Here is a 22,142-nt window from a genome sequence, read left to right on the forward strand (position 1 = left end):
GAATTGGGTTGTTTAGGGGTATATATGTTTTTACATATTCTGAATCTGCATTAAAAACTGAGCCTAACCCCAAATTTTCAGAATTTTTGGAGCCCCGGAACTATTTTTAATTTGCATTTTGAATTTATATGGGACTAAAAATTTGTTCTTATGCTGCATGGGCTAACTGTCATTCTATGAATGTTAGTGTCATTCTATCGATTAAAATGGCTTATTGTTTGCTGTATAGAAATGTAAATAAAAGGTTTACAAACAAAATAAAAATATGTTGGAGATCAGAAAAGCATGCTCGTTATGTTAAACTGCCAAAAATTCGATATTTTTCTGAGCTAAACAACCCAATTGTCATTAATATGAACCATCATTCTATTTAAAATAATCTTTTCAAACAGTTTGCTTATTGAAGAAAGCAAACTGATTGGGCGATAACTAGAAGCCTCAGCTGGATTTTTGTCCGGCTTCAAAATTGGAACAACTTTGGCGTTTTTCCATTTATCTGGAAAGTATGCCAATTGAAAACATTTGTTAAATAAATTAACCATAAAGGATAAAGAGCTCACAGGAAGTTTTTTGATAAGTATGTAGAAAATACCATCATCACCCGGGGCTTTCATATTTTTAAATTTTCTAGTAATAGATCTCACTTCATCCAAATTGGTTCCCAACGAAGGGTCAAAAACATTCTTTTGATTGAGAATGTCTTCGAAGCTTCGTGTAAGCTGATCCTCAATTGGACTAGTGAGACCTAGACTAAAATTATGGGCACTCTCGAACTGCTGAGCAAGTTTCTGAGCCTTTTCGCCATTTGTTAATAAAATTTTATTTCCCTCTTTAAGCGCTGGAATTGGCTTTTGAGGTTTTTTACGATTTTTTGTTAATTTCCAAAAGGGTTTCGAACTGGGATCCAACTTCGAGACATTATTCTCAAAGTTGGTATTTCTCAGAATAGCGAAACGTTTTTTAATTTCATTTTGCAAATCTCGCCAAATAACTTTCAACGCGGGATCGCGAGTTCTTTGGTATTGCCTTCTTCTCACATTTTTAAGACGAATCAGTAGCTGAAGATCGTCGTCAATAATAATGGAGTTGAATTTAACTTCACATTTCGGAATTGCAATGCCTCTGGCTTCGACAATTAAATTTGTCAAAGATACGAGAGCATTATCAATATCACTTTTGGTATCGAGAGGAATATCAACATCAAAATTCCTATCGATATACGTTTTGAGAGAATCCCAATCAGCTCTATGATAATTAAAAGTAGAGCTGATTGGATTATAAATGGCTTCTTGTGAGATTTCAAATGTCACAGGAAGGTGATCAGAGTCAAAGTCAGCATGAGTTACCAATTGGCCACACAGCTGACTTGAATCCGTTAAAACTAAATCAATTGTAGAAGGATTTCGACTGGAAGAAAAACAAGTTGGTCCATTGGGATATTGAATAGTATAATATCCCGCAGAACAATCTTCAAATAAAGTTTTACCATTGGAATTGCTTCGAGCATTATTCCATGAACGGTGTTTGGCATTGAAGTCACCAATTACGAAGAATTTTGATTTGTTGCGAGTCAGAATTTGAAGATCAGCTTTCAACAAATTCTTTTGCTGCCCATTGCATTGAAAAGGCAAGTAGGCTGCAATGAAGGAAAATTGTCCAAAATTTGTTTCAACAGAAACTCACAAGGTTTCAAAAACTTTGGTTTCAAACGAAGAAAATAATTTATGTTTGATACGTCTATTAATGACAATGGCGACCCCACCACAGGCGCTGTCAAGACGATCATTTCTGTAGATAAAATAGTTTGGATCTCTTTTAATGGAGAGTCCTGGTTTTTAAATACGTTTCAGTTATAATGGCAATATGCATATTATGAACTGAAAGGAAGTTGAATAATTCATCTTCCTTACCCTTTAGAGAGCGGGCATTCCAATTTAGAACTTTCACACAATTATTTGGATCCATTGAAACGGAGTCCGATAACAATTTTTTGTGTGTACTTTATACCAACCTGAAGAGCTTCAGGAATGGTATTTGCTTTGAACATTGCATCAATCATGTGATGCAATTGTTCAGTTAAAAAATCAAAATCGGAAGCAGTCATGCTACCTGAATCGGCAACATGACCGTTATTTTCCGTTGGGACATGGGTATAAACCTCATTTTGAGAAGAGAAATTTGGTCTACCAGCAGAGATGTTTGCATACGTAGGTACATTGGAAAAATTTACTGAAGTGCTTGCTACTCGTTGACGAGCGGCAAAATTTGTTTGTGAATTGTGGTGGGTATGAATTGCTCGACCGGTAACCGGTTTCGAAATTTGAGCGTTTGAAAAATTTCTACCCGTCGAATCTGGGATCCGATTGGAATTTCCCGTCATCAATTTTGCACGGGAAGTCAAAACTTTTTTGCGTGAAGGGCATTCCCAGAAATTGGATTTATGATTGCCCCCACAGTTTGCGCACTTAAATTTATTGGAATCTTCTCTCACAGGACATGCGTCCTTGGCGTGAGAGGTTCCACCACAAATCATGCATTTAGCATCCATGTGACAATGTTTGGTTCCATGACCCCACTTTTGGCACTTACGGCACTGGGTAGAAAAGATATTTTAGTTACTAGATAAAGATTGTCGCTACATACCTGTCAAATCGTATGGATTTTCCTTCTTTGACATTTAGCTCCCCTATCCTCGCCAGCAAAAGATGTTCCGGACAGCGACGACAGCGACAATCTTTATCTAGTAACTAAAATATCTTTTCTGGGTAGGGTTTTGGAAATTTCCCCCAGGCCTGCGGAAATGTTCCCATGTAACACGGACATGAGACATAATACAGGCCTTTTCCAAACTTTTCATATTATTTAGTTCACTTTTGTTAAAATGAACTAAATAAAATTCTTGAGAAATGCCCCTCTGGGAAGTACCAGAATGGGATTTCTTTTTCATCTTAATTACTTGGACTCAGGGGGAGAAGGCGGAGCACTGAATCCCTACCCCAACATGTGCGACATCTGGATTTGGTTCTAAACTGTAAACTACAGTGTTAATTCTCTACCACCTTTTTGTTATGGCGAGTCAATTTTTATGCACACTTTTGTTTTCTATATTTTATCAAAATTAAACACTCAATCATGCAGCAATGTAACGATGTGGTATGCTTGAGATACCTGCTTGATTATAGGGACTCGAAATTTGCAGTAACTAACCGAACATAAAAATGTTCGTATTAACGATTGCGCCCTAACAGCGGTTCTAAGCTTCGATGCAGAGTACTCGAGCTTTGTTCGCCAGTGACAGGCGTATGAGGCCCTTGCTTGGACTGGTGAAAATCCAAGTAATTGATAAATTTCAATTTTAATCTCATCCAGTGATTTGTCATCACTGCACACAAAAAAAAAACGTTGGTAAAATCCAAAGAAACGTTAGTAAAATTAAGAAAATTCGTTAGTGATTTTCAGTAGAAAGTAATGAATTGTTAAATCTACAATTGCAAAAATGTCACGTTGGGAAGAACATTAACAAGAGTCAACTTTTTAAAATAACATTTTCCTCTTAAATCTAAATGCGTATTTTATACTTGAATGAACTAATGATACTTTTAAAACAAGTAGTGTGCGCTTTCAATTTGAGTCGTCATAATCAAATGTTACCATTTCAAAGTTGATTATTTTCATTTTTATTCATTATCATTTTATTTATTTACTTTATTTTCATTGTTACAGATATGCCATTATTTTTATACTTATACTCTAGCATTGTGATCAGATTACCGCCGTCGCCTTGACTTTAGTTGGTCGAATTGTGCGTATTTACTCCGTCTCGGTTCTCACCGCCGTTTTGATTGTTGCGGTAGTTGTGCTGATGGTGATTTGGTTTACCTTCATTACGGCGATGCATGTAGTATTTATCACCACCACCACGTCCATTTCCATCGTTGTTCTGAAGGTGATGATTCTCGATGAATACGTTGCGAATCAGCTGGGTCGAACTTTCGCTGAAGCGTAGTGATCCAGCCGTGGTCGTTTGCGGTATAGAGGGTCTGAGAGCCTTCTGCAAGCAATACATAATTGTGGCATGTATAAATGGATGATAAAATGAAGAAAAAAAAAAGAGAATTACAAAAATTGCTAGCTTACCGGTGAAGTCATATTATCAGCCAGTGCCTCCTCCGGAAGTGGATTCCCATAATCATCTTTTAGTTCTATTCCTGCAATTTATTTGTTTCATCTGCTGCTGATTGAATCATGTATCGATGTGACTACGCATCCAGACTGAACCGCACCGCTAGTCATCATCGTCGGAGGAAGTGTATCAATATGTTCTGCTCAGCGTATGCCTCTTCCGCACCAACCAGAGCGATTCCGTTTAAATCGTCGTCAAAGCACGTAAGCTTGGGTGTTTCGTCAGCAGCCAGTTGTACTTCGTCCGGTAGATTATTTTGCCGGTGTTGTTGTAGTCGGGTCGATTATTTGTTACGATTGTTCCGTATCTCCAGGTTCCGTTAAACTTTCCGTCCACAGAAAAAAAACCTGCTTGGTGACGAACAATTTTTTACTCATAGGGAAAATGTTCCGATCTCCATCTCACTGTACATATATCCATCCCATCGCTAAACAAAGAAATACAGCACCAAATTCGTCGCTTCTTTTTGTCAACATGCGTGCTCACTGCTGAAAAAAATCACAAAAATAATCAACAAACTAAATTCCTTTCCATTGCTTTGTTTTCGATGGGATTGAAATAGGAGCTATCCCGACCAACCATTCGTCAAACTACTTCAAAGTTATTTATACAAAATTAAATAATTTTGTCGGTATTTCTTTACCCTAAAATATTTGCAAAAGCGATATAAATCTTAATGATTCGTTATCTCAATTCATGTAAAGAATGTTACCAACGAAATGATATACTTTGACAAAGCATTTCAAAGATGAACACCGCTACATCTTTATCATTAAGTTAATCGCAATAACGATATGAATATTTATGAAACGTTAACTAATATCTGATAAAGAACGATCTCAAAGCAATGATATATTTTGACAAAGAATTTCATAGATTAACACCGTTGACCCTTTATCACTTTTTAGTTCATCGATTCATATCACTGGATATCGAAAAATCGATTGTCCTTTTGGGGTTTATTTCCCCGGATATAAAGATTTTCGTAAACAAATGGATTATGGAATGAAACGGCTTTCGTTTTATAATAATCAAAGAAAAGCTATGCCGTAATGGAAAACCATTTTACTCAAATATGACCGAAATTGATGTATGGTTATTTTTGCATGGTAGTGTACGATTATTATAAGAATAGAAGGGTAGAAGGGTGGAAAATAATTCCCCTACATATAAGTAATATTTCAAATAAATGATATGGTGTAGAATGTTCATGCAATTTAGCTACTCCCAATCAGAATATAACGTGGTCTAGTTGTTAAGATCTCTGTATGAAAATACAACATCTCAACAGTTGTTCAGGTTCGATTCTCGAATAAATGAAAAAAAAAAGAACAATGAACATGCTCTCGAGGTACCTCTGAAGATTTTTGTTTTTGTCGAAAATTTTGACAGGTAGATAAAGAAGAACGGTGAAAAATCATATCGTTTCAACGGCATCAATTGGTATCGATATTTTGGAAAAGATCGTTATAAATTTTCCGTGTTGTAACTTTTGACCAATTTAAAATTCTTTATGAAATGGCATCGATCGCTATCGATGGTTGATAAGTAAACCTTTAAAGATCTATATGAAGATTTTTGAAGAAACTTGAAGAAATGGTTGGCCGGGATGAGATGAAGTGGCGAACCGTTCCCCTATTTCTGTTGACAGATTGTCTTGAGCTGCCAGTTATGGGATCGTTCAAAAATTACGTCCATCGTTTTTCGGCATTTTCAACCCCCCTCCCCCCCTCCTGTCACAAACTGTCACAAATAATTGCCCCCCCCCTCCCCCTGTACGTACATGTCTCATTTATATTTTAGCGATTACTGTGGTTTATCTTTTTCGTACACTATTTTCACAATAACATAGTGAGTTATTCCTTACTAACAGTTTGAATGTTTTTAAAATGCAAGTTGTTTCTAAAATGCTTTCAGTATTTTTTTCTTGTGGACGGACGTCACATAAGACGAACCCCCCTCCCTCCCCCTGTCACAAACTGTCACAAAACTCTGACCCCCCTCCCCCCCTCAAACCTTGGACGTAATTTTTGAACGGCCCCTATATTATTTCTTGTTGGCATGGTTGCCAGAAATATGAAATATCTAAACTATTTTGATTGTTTTATAAATTTTATTATGATTGAGCTCACTGTGAAAATCACAGCCCGGTGGCATCCCTATCTCACACAATAGGTTTGTTTTGCAGCCAACATTGCGCGACCGTATCCCACTGACAGTTCTGTATCCTAATGGGAATCAAATGTGATGTTTGTAAACAAAACACATACCATCATGAATTTTACACTGAGATGTTGGCTACAGAAACATGGCGTCGTGCCAGGTGGCTGGAAAATCACAGTTCTACACTGAGAAAAAAACTTTCAGATCAAATATTTTACATTTAATTTAACTATTTTAGCACTTAAAAGTACCAGATTTTCCTTACTTTTAAAATAACAAGTAGAAAATGTTGGAATCCCAACTTTTTTCTTCTCTGTGTGGGGAGACCTTTCAAGACGACTTTGAACAATCGCTCAGTTTTGTCGTCGTATGTGAAGAATTTATGGCGCTTCTCAGTTAAATAGTGAAGAAGACGTTTGCGATCGTCAAAGGATCCAGGCAAAACGCGGCAGTCACCCTTCCTAGCAATCTGAAATGAAACCTTGATCCCCTGAAGGTTACTCAAAATCTCATTCCGGAAGCCAGAAAACTCGGCAACAGATACCACAATTGGCGGAATCCTTTGCTTTTTCGCATGAATCGAATCACCTGGGCTAGAGGTAGATTCGATTTGCTCAATTTCATCATTAATCAAATCGAACTGATTGCTCAGTTCGATTGGAGAAGAATTATTTCCGATATTAGAGTTAGAAGGAATATCTGAATTCTCCAGCTTCCTTCTATTTTTTCCGCGCTTGGGCAGGACGGTCTTGAAACCTTGTTTCTTTGAAGGAAGTGGAGAATTCAGAGACTCCCCCTTCCTCTTGTTTTTGTTAATGCTCATTGCTGAGCGTGGAGACGTGACCTTCCAAGAGGTTTTTTCCCAGAACGGTGTCCCTGCAGGATTACCACCGCTTGTCGGAATTTTACTTCCGGGTCCAACGTAAAACGAAAGCACGGGTCCTTGCAAAGATCGTAACGGGATCAGTGGGTACAAATAGCGCTAAGAAGCACCGTTGAAATTAAAATAGCTTCGGGTAGTATTAAAAACTTCCTTCCGCAAAGAGAGAAAGAACCGCACAGCACGAAAGCACGATGCGGTCTGAATGACAGTTTATTCTCTCTATTACTATTTAACTTCATATGAATGACAATCAATTGTGGTAGACAGTAACTGTTCGTGAAATATTCTTAAGGTAAAACATACACTTAAGGTAAAACTCTAACAGCTTTCCTCCCCTTAACAGAAACCGTGTCCTAACATACAGTTTAACACAAATGGTTAGTAGATCACATGGGTCCTCATAGGTCAAGCAGTTTTGGTGGCCTCCTAATTCTTGTGGATCTACGGGGTGTTTCATTTTTATCTTGGGCCAATTTGTCTACAATCTGGGTTCTCACAGTCGGTGTGTCGGTGTCGGTGTCGGTTTCGGGGTCTTGGGCCTATTTGTCTACAATCTGGGTTCTCACAGTCGCTTCTCTCGGAACCTTTTTGACAATCACTCTCGAAGATGCGCTATTCTCCTCCAGGATTGGCTCTGGGGAACTATTGGTAGGATGGTAATCAGTTATTCGATGAGGTGCGACATCACGTTGTTCAATACCGTTATTGCCAGTTAAAGTAGGATAACTGGAGTGTCGCATCAGTATCTCGACGAGGTTTGTTGAACAACTCGTGCCAGGTTGCCACAACTCGTTTCGGTGTCTTGCTTCAATGGTCCCTCTCTCATTTGATCCACGTACCGCTTCCAGATTCGACCATCATCGAACTCGATCATATAGTGAAGCTTCCCCATCCGTTAATTCACCGTGGCGAATTGCCACTTAGAAGATCCTAGGAAGTCTCGTGCTGCTACTCTTTCATTCACCTCGAAACATCGCACATTCTCTTCACCCCTGCGAGTTAAATCATCCGAAACACTAGCAGGAACCAGCAAGTCTAGCCTGGATGTCATCTGTCTCCCATACACCAGCATTGACGCCGACTTTCCAGTTGCTGTTCGCCGATACGCCATCAATACTTAATGGAGCTCGAACTGGACGTCCTTCTTATCGCATTTCAGTGCCTTCAATTTATCTTTAAAGGTCTGAACGAAACGTTCAGCTAGGCCGTTCGTGGCTGGGTGGTATGGAGCAACCCTTTTGTGTGTGATGTTATTGTGTTCCATGAAAACCTTGAATTGATCTGAGGTAAACTGGACCCCTCGATCACTAACGATGATCGACGGAACCATAGGTCACAAAATATTCTCGCAGATGTTCGATGGTTGTTTCGGTTGTCATCTCGGGGATGATTTTGACCTCCGGCCACTTTGTGTAAGCGTCCACAATCACAAAAAAGTGCAGCCCTAGAAAATCAATGTGTATACGCTGAAACGGCTCCGTAGCTTGTTCCCAATAGTGCGGTGTAGTTTTAACAGGATTATTACGTATTCTGGCACATTCTATACAGTTCCACAGACAAACAGACATAACACTCGTCAAATATCCATTGTTCACTTAATTCAAATACTCATTAGTTCGCCAATCTATCACCCGTGGCGCTCGCATCGTTTTTGCTCGAGTTTGACGTTTGCTCACTATCGCCATATGGTTCGTGATTTGCCCAACTAACTGAAATCAACAGATGCCGTTAGTGTTTGAACGACGATGGATTTGATGAGTAAATGTTCAATGTGTTATGTCTGTTTGTCTGTGGCAGTTCCTTGACAGTTGCTCAATATCGCGGTCGATGGTCTCCCACCAGCAATACAAACGAGCTAAAGATTTCATTCTGGATACCCCAAAGTGTCCCGTGTGCAACTCTTCCAGTACTTGGCGTCGCAGCTTAGGAGGAATGTAGATTCGAAGACCTCTCGCAAGACAACCTTTTTGGATCGAAAATTCGCTTTGGTCGATGCCGAATATGTCACACCCTGCTACGCTTCTTCCTATTTTAAGGTCTTGTAACAACACTTTCACTTTGGAATCTTTCAGAAAGATTTGAGAAACGGCCTTGTTGTCAGTTACGAGAGTAAATTTGCGTCCATAGAGGTATTGGTAAAACTTTTTTACCCCGAAAATAATTGCATACGCTTCCTTGTCGACTTGTATGTAATTCTGTTGCGATCTGTTGAGAGTTTGGGATGCATAGAGAATCGGCTTTTCAGTTTTATCAGGATATACATGACTTAGTACCGCTCCAACGCCATAAGGCGAGGCGTCGGTTGCCAAAATGAGTGGAAGCTTCGGGTCGTAATGTGCCAAGACTCTATCGTTTTTGACCCACACAAATGCCTTCTCGCAATCATCGTCCCACTTGAAAGTTACATTGTCTTTCAAAAGGTTGTTGATAGGGTAAATGCGACTGCTCAAATTCTTCATAAATCTGCCGTAATAGTTGAAAAAAACACAAACGCTCTAACTTGTTCACGATTGCGTGGTCTCGGCATTTTCTGTATAGCGTCTACTTTGTTTTTCATTTTCCGTATTCTCTCTTTGTCCACAACGAATCCACAATATTCGATGCAATCTGCAACAAATTTACTTTGCCACATTCAACCGCATACCATGTTCCTCCAGTCGCTGTAGAACTATCTTCAGTCGCCGCAAGTGTTCCTGCTCAGTCGGACCAGTCACCTTGATGTCGTCTAGCAAGACTGAGACTCCTGGAATGTCGGCCAGCAGCTGAGAAATTTCTCGCTGAAAAATCGCCGGCACCGAAGATACACCGTACATTGACGTGTTGGTTGATAGAGTCCAAGAATTCAACGTAAGGGATTCTCGATCTTCTTCTCGGACTTGGGGTGTTCGTCTACCAAAAGGTATTTATTTACCGTCACCTTGTAGTCACCGCACAATCTTACTCGACCCGCCGACTTCAATTGACTTAAGACTGTCTTAAGACTGGCAGGGGTCGCCCAGGCACTACTCTTCAACTTCTTCAGTATTCCGCTATCCACCATGCTTTTTATTTCACGCTCCACGATCTCACGAATGACAAACGGAATAGTACGCGCCTGGGACGGGACTTGCAAAGAGGAAAAAATGTAACTTCATCTGCAACCAGCAAGCGCTGTCACGAATTGTCAGATGCAACCAGCACCTTTTTGTGTGAAAGTATTGGTATCCCTCGAAAAGTATTCCGAATGATTTTATTTTACGAGTACTTTTTCACTTTGAAAAGTGTTCTACAATAGCCGGACAGATTATTATTGAACAGTTATAAATACATGTTTTATTTCCGATAGGAAAATCTTTATAAAAATAAGTTTACTAATTCGTAAATTGCAAACACGTTTATTGTGCTCAGAAGATTCTACCCGGGATTTAGGCGAAACACTCAAGGAAACAGTTGAGAATTAATGATCAACTGTGATGAAAAGAAGAACAAGTGTCAAAACAAGGAAAAAGAAAGCCGTCTTTGCAGGTCTCGTCTCAGGTACGCGCTTTCATGAAGCCTGTTTTACTGTTAGGATTGAAGTGTAACGCAGCTTTCGCGCCTCGTATTGTTCCCACTGATGAATGAAAAACTCGAGGAAATTCTTCAATCAGGTTCCCCACGGCACCAGACAAGTGTTTACCGGGCGTACTATCAGCAATTGCTCCCACGACTGACACTAGATTCCGAATAATCTCATTCCAGTCGACTTTCAGCTACCGCATCCACTCACGACCCAGCAAAGGATGACCTGTTTTCACAATAAACAACCGCATCAGATTCAGACAGTCATCGTGGTCAACTTCCGCCTTCACGTAACCGCACACTTCTATTTTGTTTCCGCAGTAGCTTCATCTCCACATCAGTTTTACACAATGGCAATTCATTCAAATACACTTTCTTGTCATCAAGGCTCATGAGCGAAACGGGAGAACCACAATCTACCTCGAATTTTACGACCCTTTTGTTTACATTTAATGGTAGAATAACTTTCGACAAAGATTTAGATTTTTCAACCCTGCAAATCTCCAGAGTTAGAACTTCATCTACTTCTGATTTCTCAAATTCTTCCCTCTTCTCGTCAGTATTACTTCCCTCATTAATTTGGTTTGTATGCATTTTCTTTCTTGATTTCAATCGTTTGTAATCTTTAGTCGGTGAAGACTGTTCCCCCATCGATCGGAATTTGAGGCACACCCGCTGAAGATGCCCTAACTTTTTGCAAAAACTTTTTATGTCTACAAACACTCGCCAAGTGGGCCTCAGTTCCCTATCGATAACATTTCTTTTTAGTATTGTTAGTTACCTGTGATGATCGATTATCCGTGAAGTTAACTTCCTGTAGTCGCTTCTCGAAAATCTCTGCACCCTCTCCTGACGCCTCCATCGATAGGAAGATCTCAAAAGCTTTCTCAAATGTAAATAAGGTGCTTCTCCTCGATGAGTCGTGATCGAATCCTGTCATTGTTTGTGTGAAGAAGAATTTTGCTTCGACTTCGCGAATTCGACAGGTAGTCATCGAACTTGCAAAATTTCGCGTTGCGCTGCACTGCCGTTCTGCGCATGCTTGTACCAAATTCAAAAAACGGCAAATGAGAAAAAGGGATTTGGAATTGAACGCTAATTTTCATTGCTGATGTATAACCTGAACGAAATATAAGATTATTACATCACAGAACCATTCAGAAAAATTAATTTCATTGGAATCATTCTTCTTTTTTCACCCACACATAGAATTTGCGATAACCATCATTAAAATATTTAGTTTAGCGGGACAGTTATGCCGAGAAATAGAGCACTTGTTTTGAGGTTTCCACGCATATCAGCCCCGTTCAGTGTATGATTTCGTGAATGACTACTGCAATTAACCACAGAGAATAGACGTTGAAGCTCCACTCGCCATGTTGTGATAACTTTTTACTGTTCATTTTGAAATTACTTTGGAATGTCGCCGTTATCCCGTACATAATCAGCGCTAGCGTCATCAAAAAATGCCACTGTGCGCTAGTGTCGTTATGCATGCAAGGGCATACCAGCGCCATCGTGTTGTCAAAATGAGATTGGGAGTTGCAATGTCGACGTCGATGGCGTTGAGGTTCGGTCGTTCGGTGTGTTTGTTCACACATGTTTTACAAGAAATTTTGTTCGAGCCTCCATGTCTGTTCTCTGTGGATTAACATATGTCGCCACATGTTTTATCCATGGAAGTGAACCATCCACGTGGTTGAAGTGATTATGTCGCTTAGAATGAGTATTGTACAAATATCCGCCATTTAACCAGTGGAACAGGCTAAGATTGGAAGATCTCTTGCTCCATAAAATAACAGAATCCGCCATAATGATGAATTAAATCACTGTGAGACAATTATGCGTAGAAATTAAGCAATGGGACAAAGAGACTTGATGTTGTTTTCAATGATTTTCAGAACCAAGTTCGAAATCTGTTACAATTTTCTAAAAGTGTACGTCAAAATAGACTGCTCTATGGTAAAAAGTCAAAATCCACGAAAACTAACATGGGACAACTATGCGTAGAAGGGCAGTGCAGTTCCGTAATAAATTCCTTAACAGACTCTTCTTCCTTCTGTGTACGGGTGCGGAATTTCCAAACATCCACCATCTCCAGCGGTTCGGGATCGAAAAATGCACCCAGCGTATCAACAATCTCGGCGTAAGTTTTTGTCTATGGCTTCACCCCGGTCCCAAATGCTCACATAGCAAATCGTACGTAGTAGCTCCCATATAATGCAAGAGATAGTCCTTATGGCGATTTTGTGGCACATTGAACATCCGAAAACTTCCTTCAAGGCGCTTCACCCATCTCGCCCATTTGCTCTTCTATTTCTCAAACGGTTCCATAGAGAAATTTGAGGCAACCGGGGCCGCATCCTCTTCGTCCGACATCTTGTTTTTGAATCGCGATTCTACTTAGAACACACACTAACGTCCCTTTCAGCGTTGGCAGCACGTTATCCGTGCAAATAAATACACCGTAGCAGTAATTTAACCACACACACAATGTCGTGTATGGGTTTGCATGTACTCGTCACTTTCGTCGTCTTCCGGAAGCGTCTTGTTTTTCTTTTACAATACCTTGCCACCGGTGGAATGTTCCTTTGGAACCCACTTCTTCGGTAATTACGCGATCCAATCTAAACTTTCTGTCGTTCCGTACCGACTCCTTCTTTAAGGTAAAACATACACTTAAGGTAAAACTCTTTCACTACTGAATTGATAATATAATCGCTCTACATTCCCATACAGGAACCGAACTGCGACTGATGGTGTAGAATATTCTATTTCCAAATAATTAACAATTAAAGGCTTTTCTAACCCTGCCATAGATCATTGCATATCTAAGCCCATAGAGAGTCGAGAAGGTTTCCACACGAAAACATCCTAGACTGTACCGAGAATCGAACTCGCCATCTCCGGATAGGCTTTTGCTTTTGCTCATAAGGCTATCTGGAGACCTATTTATGGTCCTTTCATTTGGTCACTAGAAAAGGAAAAATCCCCTGTTTTCGCTTTCACACGGGGGACTCGACTATTACAAGTACTGATTCCGACGTCAAATAGCCTAATCAGCACCGACAACGATGATAAGATACGATTCATTTACACATGAGGTAGATACGCAGCAAGTAATACCTTTAAATTAGAAATTGACCGTCCTCAACGATTAGTATGCGTTAAAGTTAACTAAATAAAACACCGTAGCAATGCCACGTTTGTCGGCAATGTTAGCATCAGTCATTGCTATCGGATTGTGTGTCCTCGCCGCGGTACCCCTTGACGCCTTTGAATGGGATTCACGTATCGTTGGAGGCTCAAATGCCACCGGTAACGTTTGTCCGCATGCCGTTGCGATCCGATTGGTTGGGCAAAATTTTCTGTGTAACGGTGCGCTGATATCCAATCAGGATGTCCTGACAGCGGCTCAGTGCGTATACAACGGAAATGTTGTCCGAAATGCTTCCGAGTTTCAGATCGTGCTGGGCAGTTTGGCAAACTCGAACAGCTCCGCTGGTAGCACGCTACGCAGCGTTTCGGCTGTTTGGGTACATCCTTCGTACGTGTCGAGTGCGCGACTCAACAACGTGGCTGTACTCCGGTTGAACGCTACGGTGCAGAACGCAACCTCACTTACACCCGTCCAGCTCTCGACGTCGGCATCAGCAGTGAACCAAACTTGTACGCTGTGTGGTTGGGGAGCGAACTCCACGACAGGAAGCGCATTGGCAACATTACAGCGATTGGACGTCACGATTCAATCGAGCAACTCAACTTACTGTACGCGTGCCAACGGGAATGCAACATTGGTAGCCGATCAGATATGTGCCGGAGATCTAGCAGCAGGGCGAGGCGCGTGCAACCGAGATGAGGGAGCTCCGTTGGTGTGCAGCACACGCTTGCATGGCGTCCTCACCATAGTTGGCGGCTGTGGAGCCGTGAACGAAACATCGATTTTCCTTAACACAGTTACGCACAGGGATTGGATCAACAACCGGACTCAGACGCAGGTATCGGGAGGGGGAACCGGAGGTACCGGAACCGGCGGTACTGGAACAGGTGGTGGAGGTGGCGGGGCCTCGCAAGTAGTTATGCAGATTTGGATAGTGATGATGCCAATCGTTGTTTCGTTAGCTTTGAAACATGGCACGAATTAGAAGAATTAATTTTAAATGAAGAAAAGATGAGTCTGTTCTTTAGCTAGCTGTGATTTTTATTAAAATAATTTAATATAATTTTCGATGAATTTTCTATTTGTAATTTTCTAGCTCTGTGTAGCTTTAATGACATAATCATTGACTCATTAGCGCAATAAATAAAATGAAAATCACCGAATCAAGTTGTTTATCGTTCTTGTTCGAGATAACGGGTACCAAGCAATCGACTACACATACCGAACGTTCAGTCTTATTTGAAAAGCGGTAATATGAAATCAGCGGTGACCATAACGCTCGCTCTATTAATTGCATCTAGCAGCAGTTCAGTGGTAATGGTCCGTTTACATATGAGCTAGTTCTAGCGGACAATGCACTGTCCGACAATACTAGCACGATATTAGCATCATGTAAACAGGAATTGTCCACGCTAATATGCGTTTACATTATGCTAATTTCGTGCTAGTGTTGTCGGACAGTGCATTGTCCGCTAGAACTAGCTCATATGTAAACGGGCCATAACCGTTCCTCAGATATCTCGCATTGTTGGCGGAACCAATGCACCCACGGAGTCCTATCCATATATGGTGTCAATCCGGTTGACTTCATTGGAAACTACGGGCTTCGGTGACGGATTTTACTGTCAAGGGGTTCTTGTTTCACCAAAAGCCATCCTGACCAGTGGTGAATGTGTACTGAATGGCAGTGGACTTCGCTTTCCAGAGGAGTTAAGCTTGGTTCTGGGAACAACCTCCAGGGTCAATGCAAGCGGTGCTACTGGGGTGCAAGCGGAGCGGATTTGGATTACCCAAGATGGCCACCTAGCGATTCTGAAGCTTGTGCAGGAAGTATTGGACTTGAGGGCAGTGATACTGAACGAATTTCAACAGGATGTTGGTAAACAATGTATTCTGACGGGGTGGGGAGCGAACAGTACCGAAGACAAGCCAGTTGACAGACTACAGGAAGTATACGTGAGAATTGTCGATGAAAAATGTTCCGATTCTATGATTTGTACCAGCACGGGTAAGGAGAACGTTGGAGTATGTTCGTGGGACACAGGCATGCCCTTGCTTTGCGATGGTTCACTGTCAGGTGTTCTTTTTGGGAAGCCTGATAAATGCGGGATTGAGGTGGCAACATTTGTCAGTGTTCGCACTCATTGGGAGTGGATCAGATCCCAAATAGCAGCAGCTAATGATGCAAATTATAGGGTGTTGACTACATCTATGCTGATTCTTTGTTATTTGATGGCTGTCGAACTGAATATTACGAAATAAACTGCAATGCTTTCAAATTATTTTTTAAAAGGTTTATTTTTTTGAACATAAATGTGAGTCCTTGAATATGCGACAAGCGCAACAAGACAATATATTGTCTATTAACAATGACGAAAAATAGCGTATTATATTAATTATAATTATAATATTATTAATTATAATTATAATATCATTTCATTACAAAATCCACCTGGCATAATGCACTGAATACTTCAATAAACGGCAGTTCTGTGCGTGCCCTGCCTCAGAGCATAAGTGATTGATCATAGATTTTATCATGCGTAATGAATAATGGCTCATTTAATCATTATTCATTGATCATAATCATATGAAAAATATGATCTAATCATTATTAACTAATCGTTAATCATAGAATTTTACATATAATCATTTATCGCTAATCATATTCATAATCATTGGCGTAAATAAGGAAGGGTAAGGTGGTGGCTTAGCTCTCCCTGGAAAACAAATTAGACCTCCTAAGATTTGAAAAATTAGTTTAGCAGTGATTTACTGAAAAAGTTTGAAGACAATAGCGTTATCTTCCATTTCAAAATTCACCCAATCATAATGAGTGGAAGACAATAAATGAGCTTGTTTCTCATTTCCGAGGAAGATTCCTGCACCCAAAAAAATCTGCACGTTCTTTCCACCTGAAAAAATACGTATATTTTTTCCACCTGAAATTCACGTAACTTTTACCTGATTTTCCGATAGAAATTTCATTCTACGTGAAAATCAGGTAAGTTCTACCTGAGTTTTGAATAGAATTCACCGGACACGTAAGTTTCACCTGAATTTTCTGAAGCATTTGCAGCTACGTGTGCACGTAAAATGTACCTGAAAATTCAGGTGAAAACAACGTTTAGATTATTTGGAGTGTGTGTGGCAGTGAAATTGCATTTGGTGTTAATTATGAAAAGGCAATATCTAATTGGTTTGAAAGCACCGAAGTAAGCTTCGTATGAACAACATCGGAGAGCCACCAAAATATCAATCAAAGCAATCGTGGTACTTCGCCAGCAGAAAAAGACATGTGCACGGTATACAGAATCAAGGTAGGGGGTCATACACTAATTACGTAAGCACTTATGGGGGGAGGGGGGGTCAGCCATTTTCTTACGCTCCATATAAATAAAAAATAATTTGTATGGGAAAAATTTTACATGGGGGTAGGGGGGGTTGAAAAACCCTGAAAAAATGCTTACGTAATTAGTGTACGGCCCCTAGGCTCGTAAAGAAAACGACAGTTCAAAAGTGACGTGATTGCTATCAGTATGAACGAGTGCAAAAGAAAGCTAAACTCAATCGTAGAGCGTTGGCTTGCTTCGTCCCTAGCAGCGATAGAAGTGACGTCAATTGTTTACAGTGAAAATTTATGTTTACGTACGTTTCGATAGTGCCTTGTTTCTGCGTAGACCGTTCGGCCTAATGACCCAGCATCGTTCGGATATGGATCAGATAGCAAACTCTCGTAGTCAGCATAAACCAAATCCTTCTACCCATCACAAGTTCAAGGCTGAGGTAAGAAATAATTAGCAAAAAAATCATCGAGTCCCCAACGGGAAGAAAAAATGAAGAACGCAACAAAATGTAGATAAATATTTTTCATTTAATTTTTTTTTCTTGCTTTTCACTCGTCTAAATATTTTGACTTTTCAGGTATTGGCATGGATAAGCCGAATAATTCGCCAAAAGCGGCTTATGAGTAGCACTAAAGCTTTATTACGGTCTTAATAGCACTGTTGACCATTCTTTAAATGCGGCTATAAAATCGAATTTAAGTGACTTAGTGGTTACTTGGGGGGTTACTTGTTTCCATTGTTTACAAGACTCCGCCCCTTTGCGGGGAGGTATTTCGAGAACTTAAACCTTCGACTTAGGAAACCACAAAATTTTCGGTACATTTCTCGTCTCGTACATTTCCTCCTTGCAACCTTGTCGATCTTCTTGCTGGCGTATGGGGTTTTCGTCCCGTTTAAAAAAAAACTCTTACGGCATTTACGTACCTCGAGGTGGACTGCTCGAACTGCAGGAGAACCGCGCATCCCCTCCCGACGGCCGACCGTCATCGCAACCGGCCCAAGGTAGTCTACAACACCCACCGCACTAATCGGCTACTGATGTAAAGTTATAAGCTGCACCGGTGGCAGAGCTATGGACAGACGGTAGCCACCGATGTATCTTAATGACTAGCCGCTTCGTGATAGCTTCGGATGAGCAGCTCCGTTATCCTGTGGTTCCTTGTCAGTGTATAATAGGAAACCTTTTATCGTATAGCATGTACTCGGCTTCCTTCAGCCACCTCTCAGCTCGCATTACTCCCTCTTCAGCCAACGTCGGCTCCATCTGATACAATGCGCTTGGCCGATTCGACAGTCGCATCTTTCACTAGATTTTTCTGCAATGTATGCAACTCGTTCGGGCACCAGTACTAGCTTCCAAAGCACTTCCTCTGCTTGATGGATCTCGCTCTGCTGGAAAGACCTCAACGTCGCCTTGTTTTTTTTCAGAAGGTCATCACCGTCATTGGCTTTTTGCTAACAATTTCCGACAAACCGTTGAACAGCAACTATTATTCCTATCAGCTTCTTTCACCGGTTGATTACCGTTGACCACCGTGATTCCCATCATGGAAAACGAAACGTTCCTTCATTTACTCGGCCATATATGCGTACGGAATGATCGGTACCGGCCTCATACACAAAATCAGTTCCACTGAACCATTGGATGCCTGATGTGGGAAAAGGACCTTCACATAACTTCGTCATGACGTCCGCAATATTCCTCCGCGTCGATGCCCAACGTCTATTTACCACCCTTGTCCCCTGGATCAACGCCGGAGGAAATCATTTACATTGTGTGGAAATATTACGGGATGATCAGTTGAGGTTAGTTTACTGTTGGCAACTTTTCCTTCGTGGTTCGGCAATGTTTCGCTGCAAATAATTGAAAAATGTTTTAAAATGTATGAATGTATAAAAAGGTCTTGCAAGCAAATGGTACAAACCTCATAATCAATCGATTTCTGCATACACATGGGAAATCAGAACTTGGAAAGAAAATATATCTAATTACTGACTAGGGTTATGATGAATGTTTCTGACAGAACAAAAAACAATCTGAGTGAGTTCTCATCTAAGTGACATGTCCAGTGACATGAAATTCACGTAAATCATATAGTTTATTTAGCTGAATTTTACGAAAATTTGAATAATAATCATGTTACACCGCTTACGTTTTATGAGCATCAGGTAAAGTGAGTGGTATGATTGAGATTTTGTGGTTACGTGATTTTTCACGTAACGTTAACGGATTGATTATTTTGAGTGTACAAATCCGTAAATCACAAACACTTTTATTGTGCTCAGAAGATTCTACCCGGGATTTAGGTGAAACACTCAAGGAAACAGTTGAGAATCGATGATCAACTGTGATGAAAAGAAGAACAAGTGTCAAAACAAGGAAAAAGAAGCCGTCTTTGCAGGTCTCGTCTCAGGCTGAGACCTGAGACCTGAGACGAGACCTGCAAAGACGATGATCATCGATTCTCAACTGTTTCCTTGAGTGTTTCACCTAAATCCCGGGTAGAATCTTCTGAGCACAATAAAAGTGTTTGTGATTTACGGATTTGTAAACTTATTTTTATAAAGATTTTCCTATCGGAAATAAAACACGTATTCATAACAGTTCAATATTAACTGTCCGGCTTTTCTAGAATACTTTTCAAAGTGAAAAAGTACTCGTAAAACAAAATCATTCGGAATACTTTTTGAGGGATACCAAAACTTTTACACAAAAAGGTGCTGGTTGCATCTGACAATTCGTGACAGCGCTTGCTGGTTGCAGATGAAGTTACATTTTTTCCTCTTTGCAAGTCCCGTCCCAGGTCTCAGGTTCTCATTTACCGTTCTCAATAGTTTGAACCGAGTACCGCCGCACACCGCCACTTCTCATCGGACGCAGACATCATGCACGCGTACAAAAAAAATGAGATTGAGCAACGACTGCTACGCGCACATAAAATTTAGCGCGCGCGAGTCTCACGAAGCTTGTGTACCTCATATTAACATTGGTGAGTCGCATTGAGACATCTCAATGCGATCAGCTCATGCGCTGTTTGCCATGTCAAACCTTTGCAAACAACAGCGGAGATGCGTAAAACAGCTTGGGCGGGAAATTTTCATTTAATAATATCGTCGCCTTAGTAACGCCAGCTATGCATTTCTAGCGCATGAGATGTGTCTCATGAGACGTACATTGAGACACGCTCACGTAGTTATTTCATGCACGCGCTACATTCTCTCGTCGCACTGAATCGGTGCTACGTGAGCTTTTGAAGCTCACGGCACACTGTCTCATCCATGTGTATATGTCGTATTCGGATGTCAGCATGTTGCTGTTGCCGCTGTACTCGTTTCCTCTCAGTGGCCCTGACAAAGGGCCTTTGTGGTTTTTTTTGTGTGCTGCCAACAAGCCGTTTCCTCGGTGGCCCTGATAAGGGCCGTTGTTTCGATGCTTTTCTCTCAGCAGTAACGCCGCCGCCGAAGCTTGACAGAAGACCGTTGGGTTGGTATAACGAAGCTGCCGCTGCCTCACTTCAACGAATGCGACACAATGAGATTCACCTCCAACGCCACTGCCGTCTCGGGCTCGGCTCCGCGTTTTGCTCCCACGCTACTGCTAGTCCTCCCTCCAATGCCAACACAAGCAGGGGTTGGATGTGTATGGCCGCTCAACGCCGCTATCCTCTCGGGCTCGACTCCAGCAAGGCAGCCGCTTTTCGTTTCCGCGCTACTGCCAGTCCTCCAATGCCAACACACGAACAGGGGTCGAATGTGTTCGTTTTCCTTCGGGCGTTCCGCTTCCTGCGATGCTTCGTCGTTCGCTTTTGACTGATGAATGAGCTTGACAACGGAACGGCTCGCTAAATATAGTTGCGGGCTGACACGATTGACCAATCAGCATCAACGGAGGGGAAACAGCAAATGCAAACAAATTATTTTTCTTCTTATTTTTGTTTGTTTTGACGTAGGACTACGTCTGTGTTTTCTATATTGGGGTACACTTTACGATTGCGAAAATCGGGGACCGTCACGAAAATATGATAGACTTTAAACTTTAATATCTAAGCCGTTTCTCGATGGATTTTCATTTTTTTGGACCATTCGATCAAGGATGAGTCAACGCTTCTTTGTATTTATATGAAAATACTGAATTTTAACTATTTATTATCGAAAATTGATAAAAAGTTTAGAAATAGGTCAACCAACCAATCACGTACATGCATCACTAGCACAGACATCAAAAATCAATCACTTGCGGGTTTGGATCTAAACCTCAGTTTTACAAGATTTTACGCAGAGCAGACGCATCAAAGTGATCGCAGCGGAGCGGACACAGCATCACGGAGGCGATAATGACATTTTCAAAGGAAATCCATCGCATTGGTGGTGGTGCTCGATGTGTTGCTGCAGATCATTCAACCTCAACGAATCAGAATTTCATATGAAGAAAAGGTTGACCATAAAAATAGCACTGTGGCGATCCCGCACCGCCAGTGCCGATGCTGAAAATTTATTACAAATTGTGGTGTCGGTTAGTTGGAAAGGAAAATTGGTTCTTCTCAGGACCAACATTTTACGAAAAGAAAGAGTTAATTGCGAAAATGGACTGTTTCGGTGGCATCGGGTTTAGCGTGGTAGTTTGGTTGCTGTTAGTGATTCCATCCATTCAAATTCACTACATCATCTCCCTCCGATGCGCTATCAATTCAAATTTACGATTGAGTTTTGCTTCAAAGCGAAAGTTTATTTCGGATAGTCGGATCAACCTTCTTTTGTATAAAATCAATGAAGACGCCACCTCAGTGGAAACTTTCTACAGCAACCATCCATCGGTGAACGTCGCTCGGATAGACAGATGGCAAGACATAATAATTGGTAATATGG

The 22,142-nt window shown here is 41.0% G+C and overlaps 4 protein-coding genes across 4 annotated transcripts in view; 2 read left to right on the plus strand and 2 right to left on the minus strand.

Moving 5' to 3' along the window:
- The window catches only part of LOC134206807 (ubiquitin-conjugating enzyme E2 H), a 47,623-nt gene extending 44,871 nt beyond the window's left edge, over positions 1-2,752 (minus strand). Inside the window, exon 1 of the mRNA XM_062682537.1 lies at positions 2,644-2,752. The gene's annotated coding sequence lies outside the window, so the exon portion shown is untranslated. The remainder of the gene's footprint in view (positions 1-2,643) is intronic.
- Positions 2,753-3,676: 924 nt separating this feature from the next.
- Positions 3,677-4,640, minus strand: LOC134212968 (GATA zinc finger domain-containing protein 14-like). Its single transcript, XM_062691375.1, has 2 exons — positions 4,138-4,640; positions 3,677-4,051 (listed from the first exon to the last, which is right to left on the minus strand). Exons 1-2 carry the CDS (start codon positions 4,147-4,149, stop codon positions 3,788-3,790), a joined length of 276 nt encoding a protein of 91 aa, XP_062547359.1. The 5' UTR covers positions 4,150-4,640; the 3' UTR covers positions 3,677-3,787.
- Positions 4,641-13,624: 8,984 nt separating this feature from the next.
- LOC134212974 (uncharacterized) lies at positions 13,625-15,092 on the plus strand. The gene has a single exon (XM_062691388.1). It carries the CDS (start codon positions 13,967-13,969, stop codon positions 14,912-14,914), a length of 948 nt encoding a protein of 315 aa, XP_062547372.1. The 5' UTR covers positions 13,625-13,966; the 3' UTR covers positions 14,915-15,092.
- A 60-nt stretch (positions 15,093-15,152) lies between these two features.
- On the plus strand, positions 15,153-16,202 carry LOC134212982 (myeloblastin-like). The gene is made up of 2 exons (XM_062691401.1): positions 15,153-15,243; positions 15,445-16,202. Exons 1-2 carry the CDS (start codon positions 15,184-15,186, stop codon positions 16,189-16,191), a joined length of 807 nt encoding a protein of 268 aa, XP_062547385.1. The 5' UTR covers positions 15,153-15,183; the 3' UTR covers positions 16,192-16,202.
- Positions 16,203-22,142: the final 5,940 nt, after the last annotated feature.

Source organism: Armigeres subalbatus, chromosome 1, assembly GCF_024139115.2.
Source record: "Armigeres subalbatus isolate Guangzhou_Male chromosome 1, GZ_Asu_2, whole genome shotgun sequence".
NCBI classification, from domain to species: Eukaryota; Metazoa; Arthropoda; class Insecta; order Diptera; family Culicidae; genus Armigeres; species Armigeres subalbatus.

Coding starts and splice junctions, on each gene's coding strand:
- LOC134212974 (XM_062691388.1), top strand. CDS start 13,967: ATGCCACGTTTGTCGGCAATGTTAGCATCAGTCATTGCTATCGGATTG.
- LOC134212982 (XM_062691401.1), top strand. CDS start 15,184: ATGAAATCAGCGGTGACCATAACGCTCGCTCTATTAATTGCATCTAGC. Junction 15,244..15,444: donor CATCTAGCAGCAGTTCAGTG/GTAATGGTCCGT, acceptor ACCGTTCCTCAG/ATATCTCGCATTGTTGGCGG.